At 42.3% G+C, this 12127-nt stretch overlaps 1 protein-coding gene across 1 annotated transcript in view; it reads left to right on the forward strand.

The window, feature by feature from the left end:
- Positions 1-1816: 1816 nt before the first annotated feature.
- LOC126273240 (retinol-binding protein pinta-like) overlaps positions 1817-12127 on the forward strand; it is a 91743-nt gene continuing 81432 nt past the window's right edge. The window contains exons 1-2 of the mRNA XM_049976784.1: positions 1817-2006; positions 2078-2230. Coding sequence (XP_049832741.1) covers positions 1817-2006; positions 2078-2230 — 343 coding nt within the window. The remainder of the gene's footprint in view (positions 2007-2077; positions 2231-12127) is intronic.

Raw genomic sequence — 12127 nt, forward strand, 5'->3', positions numbered from 1 at the left:
AGGGGTATGGGGAGAGTTTGGCAATGTGACGCCAGATGCTGTCAACCAAGGTGGAAGGCAAGGCTGGCGTAGGGGGGTGGTCGGAAGAGATGAAATCACTTGGGAGGGATAGTGTCTCGCCGTATTAAATCTCAGCTAGTGAGGCATTGAAATATTGTTTATGCACCATGCAGACAACCAGCAGCACCCATGGGAGTGCATCAAACCATTCACCCCTGTGGAAAAAAGGTCAGCCTTTAGGGTCCAGTGTCAATCTCGACAAGCCTACTGCCTTGACCATGGTAGTTGTAGGTTCTTCAGCAGGTAATGCCACATAGTCTGCAGAGTTTGGGAAACAGCAAGGACTCGAGTTTCCGGTCTTGTTCAGTGGTTATGGAGGCAGGGCAGCCGAAATGCACGAACCAGGTTGACAGGTGAGCTCTGGCAACTGATTCAGCAGCGATGTCTTGAGTGTGGGTAGCCTCTACCCACCGTGTTACCCAGTCAGCAGTAGAGAGGAAGTAACGGTAACTGCCAGATGGGGGAAGCGGCCCAATCAGATCCACATGGATGTGTTTAAAGTGTCACTTTGGTATGTGAAAGATGCCTAGTGGGGGCTGAGTGTCCCGGGTAGTTTTCCATCACTGTGTATGGTACACAGGCCTCGTTCAGAACTTGTAGTCTCACTTAATATGGGGTCAAACACGTCACGGAGTTATAAGGCATGTATTAGGTTTGACACTGGGGTGAGCAAGGGTGTGAAACAGGTCGAAAATAATTCTGCCAAACTGTTGTGGGATGAGTGGGTGCGTGCATCCCTGGGATGTGTTTCAGAGGATAGCGTGGGTTGATCTGGGGATAACTGTCGGCTCAATGATAAGGGTCGAGGAGCCACCATTTAAGAGTTCCTGTAGCTGAGGGTCGTCCTGCTGAGCCTGTGGGGACTTGTTGAAGTCGTTCAAGGCCGAGATGGGGTTGAAACATTACAAGTATCCAGTGACTACGTTGTCTCCACCTTTCAAGTGATGGACGTCCCTAGTGAATTGCGTCATGAATTCGAGGTGACGGTGACATCGGAGGCACTCGTCATTACGTGGGATATGGGTGATGTCAGCTAAGGGCTGGTGATTCATTTAAATGGGAAGGCGGTCTTTTTCAATATCTCCTCTGAAATACCGCATGGACTCGTGAATAGCCATTAACTTCTGGTTGTAAACAGACCACATGCGCTGTGAATGCAGATTACTGGAGAAAATAGCACGAGTGTCGATTCGAGCCATCAGCCTCTTGCTGAATGACAGCTCCTATCGCTAAAATGCTAACGTCAGTACTGATGGACAAGGGAGCTTCTGGAATCGCGTGAGGTGAGGTGGCTGCCTGAACGACATCATTCTTGATCAATTGGAAGGCATACTGCATGTCCATGGTCCACTCGAGCTTCCTGTGATTGGTTGTATTTTTTGCCTTTGAGGGTCTTTTTCTGTGCAGGCACATGAGGCACACTAGTCCCTGCAAAGTCTGGTCGAGCCATCCTTCTTAGGGATGAGGCACAGTTGATATCTGATGGGTGAACAATGCCAGCTTATAACAACTCGTCCACCATTGCCTGTGTAGACAATTATGGGGTAGATATCTGGGACGCGGAGTAACTGGCAGAATGGGTGTAGTGTCAATTCGGTACACCGTTCTGTTGTTGATGGCTCACAAGATAAAAAGTTCATATGGGTTGGAGCGATTGGTTGTGGGTTTGTCAGCACGGCTCGCATGGATCTCGGTGTCTCGTGGAGCAGAAATGACATCAGATGTGAGCTGTAGGCCGGAGCCACATTGCCCCAGCATGGCCGTAGTATGCGCAGTACGTTCAGTGAGCTGCAGAGGTTTGGATGAAGCGAGGGAGGCAGTGCCGCGTGCAGCTGTTGGCTCAGTCTGGGAGACGACGGCTTCAGATGGCAGCTGCAGATTACAGCTGGGCTACCCGGGCGCGGCCGGTGTAAGCTCGTGTGCGGCGCGGTCGGCGAGCTGCAGAGGTTCGGTTGTGGCACAGCAGGTAGTACTGGGTGCAGGAACTGGCTTACACGGGCAGTGTTTTACTGTGCAGGCACGGGCACAGTGTGGGTGAGGCCATTCTGTGCAGGTGTGGGTGCGGAGCAGAAGGCGGCATTCTGGGAAGGCACAGTTGCGGTGTGGCAAGCGACGCCAGGCACAGTTGCAGGGTGGGGAAGTAAGCAGCGGCTGTGCAAGCGCAGTGCAGGTGGCAGCAGGTGGCGAAGGAGCAGGCGAGGAATGAGTGGCAGTTGATGTACCGACCTGGGCAGGCAGTGAGGCAAGGGTGGCTGCGTCAGGTGACTTGAGGTGTCAGGTAGCAGGTGCAGGTCTGCAAGTGTAGGCAACAGATAATGGAGGTGCTCTACAGTGGACCGAGCCTCTGCGAGTTCTGTCTGTGCTGTTCAGACAAGGGACGCGTTGTCCTGTCGGAGGTGAGTGTCTCTTTTGTGTGTCCATACGCTGTCGACAGGATGTAACGAAGCCGAGTTTTACAGTCCGTGTCTGGATAACCCGAACGCCTACAGCAGTTAGCAGCTGTTGAGCGAAGCTGTGAATCTTCAGACATAGACAAGATAGACGTGTGAGGTGACATGCTGATATATAATCCGGTGTCGACCAGGAAACATAGTCCGCTGATGCTGTCGAGGGCATACAGCCAGTTGTTCGGAGCGACCTCAGAAGCCGGCGGGCAGCCGGAGAATTTGGAAGTGTCGAGGCGGCTTAAGCATCGTTCACAGCTCGGGGCGCCTCTCGCGGGCCGTGAGGCGAGGTTGGGTAGTCGCAAGGTTGACAAGACAGGAGCGCGGTGTCGCCGAAGAGGGCCTGGTAACAACACAGGCGAGACTGCGCGTGTTCGTCACCTATGCCAAGGGGTATCAAAGCTTAGTGCTGTACTAGTCCAGAAACTTTCCCAGTAGCACCTATTGTTTCCAAACAACTTACTTTCATGACAGTTAATTCACTCTTATTAGGAATAGAATAAAAAAAAAATGCTTGGGACAAAGCACTTGCGTCACTGCCACTGTCAAGATGACAATTTACTGTTATCACAAGCTGCGACATCGGCGAGAACTGTTACTTTTGAGATGTTAGTTCTTATAATTGGGTGAGTTAATTTACTCTGAACAGGTTTCTCATAAACATCTTCTAATAAATCCTTTTCAATTTGTTTCCACCTAAAGTAGTTTTGGGTTCATCAATTTCCACATTTTTAGCTGCCTTTTCAATCCTGTCTACCAATTTTAAATCAAAACACAGGACGACTCCCTCTACTTCCATTTGCTGCGCATCAGCTAAACTATTCTCTACCTCTGAGCAACTGGGCCCCTGCGCAAAATTGCTACCAATGATACTATCGTCAGTTTTTACAGTTTGCAGCACTTCAGTACAGCTATCAGATTCCTTGACCTCATAATGCTATCCCCTTCATCAATTCCTGCGCTTTAAAAGTTTGCAAAACTGACTCTACTTCCTCTACCGCAACTTTAGCCTTCAGATTGGCATCATTGCCGAAGATGTAAGCTTTCACCTCATCTTCGTCCATATCAGACTCAAACCCGTTAACTTCTTCCTCTCTATTATCTATAGGGTATCTATATTGCTCTTCTTTGACCTATTTTTCCAAAGTATCAAAAATGCTATCAACTATATTATGAGAGTGGTTTAACACATCACTGGTACTGTGTGTTCCTATTTCCTCATCCATGTTTTCTGTTTGCGTGTGTTGGCTGACTGTGGTCTGTGGTTTTGTTCCTGACTGTGCTACTATTACCGCCTTGTGAGCGCCAGTTTCCTGATAGACGGGACATGGTTTCCAGCACGCGGCCTGTTATGTTCATTTGATACAGCATCCCATACGGTAGTATTTTGCTCTCTGTTTTGTCTCAACGGTACAGATTTACATTTCTGATTTCGTAATAGTAACTGTTGCGAAAGCATGGTGTGTGTCTACCCGCTCTTCCTCTACCACGGCCTTGATTATGATAATTAGACCTTGTATTCCGAACCACCACACTTCTAACATTCACGTTCCCATAGTCATTATTTCTGTTGTTTGCATAATTGCTAGAAGATCTCTTATAATTTTGCATCTGCTCCTCAGAAACAGCTACTCTTTCTACTCGCTCTAAATCTTCAGTGAACCTACCCACATTATCTCTAGGTGCGGAAATGATTCCTTTCTGCCGGTAGCAAGGCAACTTACTTTCTAGACCCGCAATAATCATTTCCGGTTTCATCTTTTCTGTCAGATGTGACAGCCGTGAAACCCACTTTCTAGAGAACTCTTTTACTGATTCCCGTACTGGAGCAAACTTTTTACCACTCAAAACTATCTCAAGACATCGTTATGTTTGTTGTGTGACCAGTACTTACAAATAAATGCAGACTTAAATTCAGAAAGATTTTTGTGTTTTATCATTAAGTCAGCTGACCACCGCAAAGCCTCTCCTCTCTTCTTAAGAAAGAAATTTTCTCTCGCTCAGACCTTTCATCGGGCAAAACATCCTCAAAATAATTACAGAACTCTAACAGGTGAACTTTTTTGTCTGGACCAAAACGTAAAAATCAACGACATCCGATGAAAGGGGCGTCAGCTGAAGTCACATGCTGTACAATAGTATTACTAACACTACCAGGTTACTCTATTTTCTATGTAAGTAATACCAGCAATTAGTTCTTCTACATATATTTCTACTGCTTCCACTCTGTCAGAACATCTTTTGTTCACATCCTCACATAATTTCTTACAGTTAGATTTTACTTTCTTAACATCTTTTTGACAAACATTTACTCTGCTAGTTACTTCTTCAAATCTTTTAGAACAATGTTTGGATTCATTGTCTATTCTTTCTGACAACCTCCCTTCCAGAAGTTCATCTACTTCTTTGAAATCTTTGCGAACTTTGGCAGTTTCGCTTTTGAACAATGCAGATTATTTAACTGTTATCCTACTTAGATTTTCAGATCATGATGATTAGCATCAAGTTATTAATTTAGACTATTCAGTTTTGTGGTTATTTCATCCCTTAATGCTTCATTACCAGACTCAATCCTACTGTTTAGTTCTTTATTACTATCCTTTAACTCTTTACTACGGGATTCAATCTTACTGTTTAGTTCTTTATTACTATCCTTCAGTTCTTTACGATGCGATTCAAGTTTAGCAAACAGTAATTGCACCAAATTTGGAGCCTCTACATTGCCACTTGGCATTTTCACTGATTTTAAAGGAGTTTCTCGCATTTCCTGACATGGCTGAATTTCCGACATATTGAACTCAGTTTCATGATCTGATAATGTTATTAATTCTATCTTCTCCTTTTTTACCTCTGTTTCAATTACTTCGTCATCAGAAAATGTTCTAACTTTGCAGTATAATTGAAATTCAAATCAGATTCTACTTTTGTGAAATCGCACTCTGCTTTTCGATTTATTGATTCGACGGAACCATTCCCATTAAATTCAGGATCTGATTCGTTGTTAGAGACTGGTTCTGTCTTATCTTTCACGTAGTCCTCCATTTTTTGTAGCTTGTTAGCAGCTACTAACAAATACTTTAAATATTCTTGACTTAATTGCTTGATTCGTTGTTAAAGACTGGTTGTCTTAACTTTCACGTAGTCCTCCATTTTTTGTAGCCTGTTAGCAGCTACTAACAAATACTTTAAATATTCTTGACTTAATTGCTTGACCTCGACGAATGGCGCCAGCGCGGTGTACCAGCAAACATGAAGCGACTTAATGCAGCTGTGGTGGTGAGGATGGCGGCGGGTATCGCCTACTGCAGTAGCTCCAGGAGGGGTGGGGTACTGGTAAAAGAGCGCGCGCAGCAGCTTGCAGGCGCCTCGCAGGTCCACGCAACTCCGTGATGACGCACGGTCGTCTTCTAACCTCAGCGCTGCTGGTATCCGTGATTTAGTGTCGTCTTCTTCCCTCCTTCCGTCACGATCAAGGTTACTGTGACTTAGCATTCACAGTTTATTTACCACACTCGCGAGTAAACCTGTTCCCGCACTGGTTTCTGCCTCTTTCTCTTCGGTATCCTGTTAGTGCCTACCGAATTCGTTGTTTTCTACCGATCACTTTCATTGTTCAATTTTCCCAGGCGATACGCACCATGTGCGGGGGGCGGCAGGTTGATTAGAAATGAATGATAATCAGTCATAGGAGGATACTGGAAATTATGTTCATACTGACAGGAAATCTTTCTGTCCTAAACAGCACTGTAAGCAGTTCAGAGGCGACCTTTGTGGTAAGTTCCTACTAAATTGTCTTTCGCCCTGGCTACTGATAATCAAAATAAATGCTCGCCACAAAAGTGGAAAATAATTGTGACCACTTCCCATACAGATTTGTTAACATTACGGCAGTCACACTAACATTTACTTTTGCGAAATCTAAGCGATCCAGGACGGTGTACAGCCCTCGCCAGTCCACTTTCTATTATTACTAGAAATAAGCGTTTTCTTACAGTCTTGTCTCTGACGTCATCCGAGGAAGCGCGCACTCCGGCCATTGACTTACCGTGGCTGGGTGCGAAGTGAAGCCTAGTTTTGCCTCTCGGGCTGTATTTATATATGTGGTGAAGCAGACGGCCAAGGGAACACCTGCTGTCATCCGCCCTATGCCCACAGTAACAGCCTCTAAACGGCCGCTTTCTCGGGCACATAGTACTTAATAAAAATGTTATGCATCACTTTGGAGTCTTCGTAATTTTTGCATGCATGCAGGTAAGATGGTTAAAACACAGAACAGGTTACATTAAAACTTTGCCTTCTAGAATTTTTAGAACTGACAGTAGAATATGACCTCTGAACTAAAACTTTAAGAGACTTTGTATTGGTTGTTATTAACTGATAAGTAAAGGAATGAGGAGGTTCTGCGCAGAATCGGAGAGGAAAGGAATATGTGGAAAACACTGATAAGGAGAAGGGACAGGATGACAGGACATCTGTTAAGACATAAGCGAATGACTTCCATGGTACCAGAGGGAGCTGTAGAGGACAAAAACTGTAGAGGAAGACAGAGGCTGGAATACATCCAGCAGATAATAGAGGGCGTAGGTTGCAAGTGCTACTCTGAGATGAAGATGTTCGCACAGGAGAGGGATTCGTGGCGGGCCGCATCAAACCAGTCAGAAGACTGATGACAAAAAAAACAACGTCCTAAAACTTGTTATAGCCATATTATTTAATAGGTTTCATCACGTGCTGTACCCAAAACTTTCTAGCATTAATATAATAGATAAGTAATGTACTACAAAAAATGACGTTTTTGTTCCAAATTGAGTTTTCAGTAGATTACTCGAAAACTATTAGAGGTAGATTAATGGGATCACGTAGTCATTATTTAAATGTTGAACTGAAGCGTCATACAAATTTTCACATTTATATTTAGTGCCCTCAATTTTTCTTAAAAACGCGGATTCTGACCAAATTTTTCGTTTTATCAGTTTATGTTGACATACACCTGCACATTACGACCAATTTATGGCTTACCAGCTTCATTATTTAGCCACCCTTTAATTTTTTCTTAGAATGATGTATTCAGGTAAAGTATTGACCTAATCAGTCTGATACTTGACAGTTTAAACATTATTACACTAAAGTATATGTTGACAAAGTTTGAAAAAGCAACTTTCACTTTTAATTTCATTCTTAATTATGGTGCAATACTTGTGTGTTAAGCGCAGATGCTGTATGTGACGTGGTGCTACTAGCAGTGAACTGGGGTAAGTCCCGGCACACTCGCTCGTCTCTGTAACTCTCAAATGATACAGCGCTTGTTTCGTCACGATGCAAAAGATAATTTCTACAATAAAGTCAAAATTTCCCGAAATGCGTCACAAATTGGTCTGAGTTATCGCCCGTTTTAATAAATGACGCGCGGACTGTCAATTGCCGCCGAAGCAATATGGCGAAGGCCATTTATTTTTTAGTTTTGAACCTTCGTTTCTGTATGGTGTCTTTTTTAGCCCCTTTCCCACGTGCCTGTTTCTAGCTGTCTTCCTTTATGTCCACTGGGACTGACGCGTAGTCGTTTTTTTTTTTTTTTAAAACTCCTCTGTGTCTTCGTGTTCTATCGTTAATTTGGCCGCGTATGGCTCCAGTTGTATTAAAGGAAAACAAAACCAAAACCAAACCAAACTTACGTGCCGGTATGGCCAAGAACCTTCATTAGAATTAGGCAGCTGAGCATAAGAAAACTTGCCGCGAAGAAAAATCTTTAATGGTTTACTTCGTCATCTTTCTGAGCTACAGCGAGTATTTATGAGCGCTGTAAGATGTTCTACACCTTAGTATTAATCAAGTCTTTGTGTGCGCGGATTATATATTTTTTGGAGCTGGATGTCACATGATTAAGGTAAAATCTGCTAAGTACATTGTTTGCTCTTTAACAAAATCTTTCTTTTGCTAACCATATGCCTATTAGTAATTAGAGCTTTTAGTAGTTAGAATCTTTTTATTCATCTGGCTGTAGTTGCTGCTTGCTGTAATTCGTGTTATGAAGATTTTCTGTGAGGTAAGTGACTTATGAAAAGTATGGGTTATAGTTACGATTTCTTCCAATTCAGGATCATTCTTTTGAGCTAATTATTATTTGAAGTCTGGTTGTCATTGTCGGAAGCGAACTAAACGCGATTTCGGAGAATTTATTTAACCAATGCAATGGTAATGAAGAATTACCAATCTTGAACATAAAGAAGATTAAAGTAAACGGTTCAATCAAAAATCATGCTCCGGATGTCAATAAACAAATAAGGTTAACCCTTTTGTGCCAAGGTCAAAAGATCGAAGCCAATTGCGTTATCATACCGAAATTAAAGGTGGACATGATAACAGGTGAGGATTTTCTGAATGAAAGACGAGCTGCGGGAAAGGTAGCGTCACTTTTGAGAGCATTACACTTCTCTTTGAACCAGGGCTGTACAGTGTCAAAGATGGGTGGAGGAGCAAGAGCCTTCCAGACCTAAGGGATGATATTCCACCACTCAAAATGGTATAGACAGAACGAACCGAGCATAGAGTGAGAGAGATAAAAGTTTAGGACTTCATCATGTAAGCCATATTTAAAGGTACGATGAATAATCACTTATGGACATCAGTAAATAACATCGAATAATATGGTGGTACGCCACACATCGTGATAAAATGATATTGAATAACTTCGTTAATACACAAAAACTGACGTAACTAAATATAAATAACATTGGTGCAGATGTCAGCACCATTGTTCTAAATGATAACGGCCCAGACTCTTAACAAATATCTTAATATTCTCTAATTTTGACAAATAAAAATAAATGTAAATGTAGGAAATTTCGCTTGATTAGCGGTTCTTCATTTGAAACAATAAATGTGACCAATATTTCCAATACTGAATCATATTTGATTTAACGTAAATCAATAAATTCTTTCGAACCTCGCTTAACGAAATCGCGATAATGTCCTTAGCATCACATTTCCTCAATAGTAAAGTTTAATTAACGCAATCAATTTTAAAGAGAAATACAGTCATAAATCTGGAATTTTGTTTGTTGGTATTGTTTTTTAATATAGAAACACCGTGTCGGGCAAATTAACTGCGAGAAGCACCACATCTGAGGCACAGACGTAAATAAATTTCTATTTGTGAAGCAGTCACAATAATATTAACTTCAACTTTCCATAATATATAAAAACCAACACATAAAGAACCACCACAAAGACGCCCAAACATGGGGCACATAAATATACGTTTTGGATGTGCATAAAGGACCCAAAGCGTGCAGCGCGAACCACTTAAACATACACGAACAGATGTGGAAACAGGTATATAGGACTATGTAGTTTATGCTTAAACTCAGAATCTCAAACTGAAACTTAGATGTAAATGTATATTTTGTGTATGTAGATATTCTACGTGGTACATATTTTAATAGCGTAAAATTAAACTGTTTCGTGTACCACTCCCATCAAAATCATACAAGCAACCTATCCATGTTGAGAAGGGTCTGCAGTAACTGATCCTTTGCTGCAGCTTTAAGAAAAATACAAATAACCAGAACAATAAACCAAAAAATTACAGAAGATAAGAGTGTAGATACAAGTACTGCTGCCTGTGGACAAGACATAAATGGGCAGGGGGGCCAGGCACTCTGCACAGTGAAAAATTTTAAATTGTCTACATATTTTAGAGAATTTACATTTGCATATTTTTGCATTGAAGTCAAAACGATTCATTTACTAAAAGCAGTGAATGATAGTGTTCAATTTGAGTGTGTGACATAGTTTAGTGCAGTGCATACGTCATACGAATTTGCTTGCCAGATTTAGTGTAAAGTGATTTAAGGAGTGCACAAAGGTAACTTCAGAGCATAGATCACAAGATAATTTTGGAGTGTTTTTGATAATAAACAATTCAGTATAGGTAAAACTTGCACTGCAGTTTAAGAAAGTTCTGTATAGGTGTTCTAGCTGAATTCATGTACAGAGTCAAATTTGAGCTAATTTGAAAGAATTTTCGTTAATATTAGGCTTACATAACTAAAAGAAAGTGAATTTAAGCCGAAATTTCTAATTTTGTATGTGTATTTTTTTGGTATATTGTGACAATTTCACTTCTGGAACCAACATCTCAAGATTTTACTGAAAATACTGAACAAGCTCAAGGGAGCACACATGTTCATGAGTTTAGTACAGAAACGAAGACTGATGCCTCGGCGTCAACTGATGGTGCATCAGTAGCAGCAGATCCTAGCCCTGATTTTCTTGCGATGTTGTCAGCATAATTAGATATCCGGGACAGACAACGTGAGTTAAGGGTACAAGCCAAAGCTCTTGACGAACGAGAGAAGTCGGAAGCCCTGGCTAGGGAGAAAAGAGAAAGATCGTGATCTTGTTCAGAGATCAAACGACCTTTCAGAAGAACGAGATAAGGCATCATCTCACATCTACCATAACAGATGAATGTGATAAAACAACGAGTTTTGGGAAATTGTAGAATAAAACAAAGACGTTCTGGGAAAAATCGATGAACTTCACGGTAAAGATAGGAAGCTCGATAATGTCCATGCCGTGTTTGAATGTCAAGCATAGGTTATGAGCTGGACGGTTGATGATCTCACTCAAATCTAAGACCAACACATTGATAAGCGTATCCCTAGGTACCCAATTACAATTCGACCCAACGCAAGTTGCAGAATGAAACAATTCTGCAGAGCTATGCTGACAATGGAGTTTCGTAATTACGGGGACTTTCCAGGTTATATACGCCGTGGTGATAAATTTGTCTGCGAGAGTCTGCCGTACTAGACTCCAACATTGCTGGTGCCGCAGATTCAGGCGTATTACCAACCCTTTCCCTTGAGGAATCGTTGATGAAGCATAGACAGTTTCAGATATATAATGATGAGAAAAAGGTTGTGCATGCTGTCATCTTTATAGAAAGTTTTAGAAACATATTGCCTCCTCTGTAACAGAACATGCAGCGCTGTGGACACTAGAAACGGGCGAACAGCGCGCGTCGTTTTCTGACTTTGAAAACAAATTTCTTGCAAGGTTCTGGTCCCGATCTGTACAAGAACGTTTAAGAAAACAGGTCTACAGGCCCGAACTGTTCAATCCCCGCCAGGGGAATTTAAGAAAGTATTTTGAGAGATATCTTAATCCAAGAAGATGCACGTCAAAACGAATATAGCAATGCGGGGAGCAATCTAAACAATAATAAATCACCACGGTCAAATAGTAGTAACCCCAGAAAGAACTGGTTCGCGAAGAATAATGTCTTTTCAAATGGTGAAGCGTACAATAAAAGGCAGACAGGGTATAACCAGCAACCGAGTAACAGTAATCGGCATCCTAAACATGCGGAAGGAAACCAATATTCACGATCTACTTACTCACCGAGTAAAAACGGCAGTGAACCATACAACCGTAAAAGGCACAGTGAAGGAGGGGGTAACCACAACTTCTCACAGAAAAACATGGGCGCTACCAACGACCACTGACAACGCCCAGGGTCGGCAAACTGGCAGGCTCAAAGTCAAAGATCAAATAATAATGTACCGATCCATCACATAAACATAATACCCATGCCACCGCCGCATCCACATAGCCCTAAT

Source organism: Schistocerca gregaria, chromosome 5 (assembly GCF_023897955.1).
Source record: "Schistocerca gregaria isolate iqSchGreg1 chromosome 5, iqSchGreg1.2, whole genome shotgun sequence".
NCBI lineage: Eukaryota > Metazoa > Arthropoda > Insecta > Orthoptera > Acrididae > Schistocerca > Schistocerca gregaria.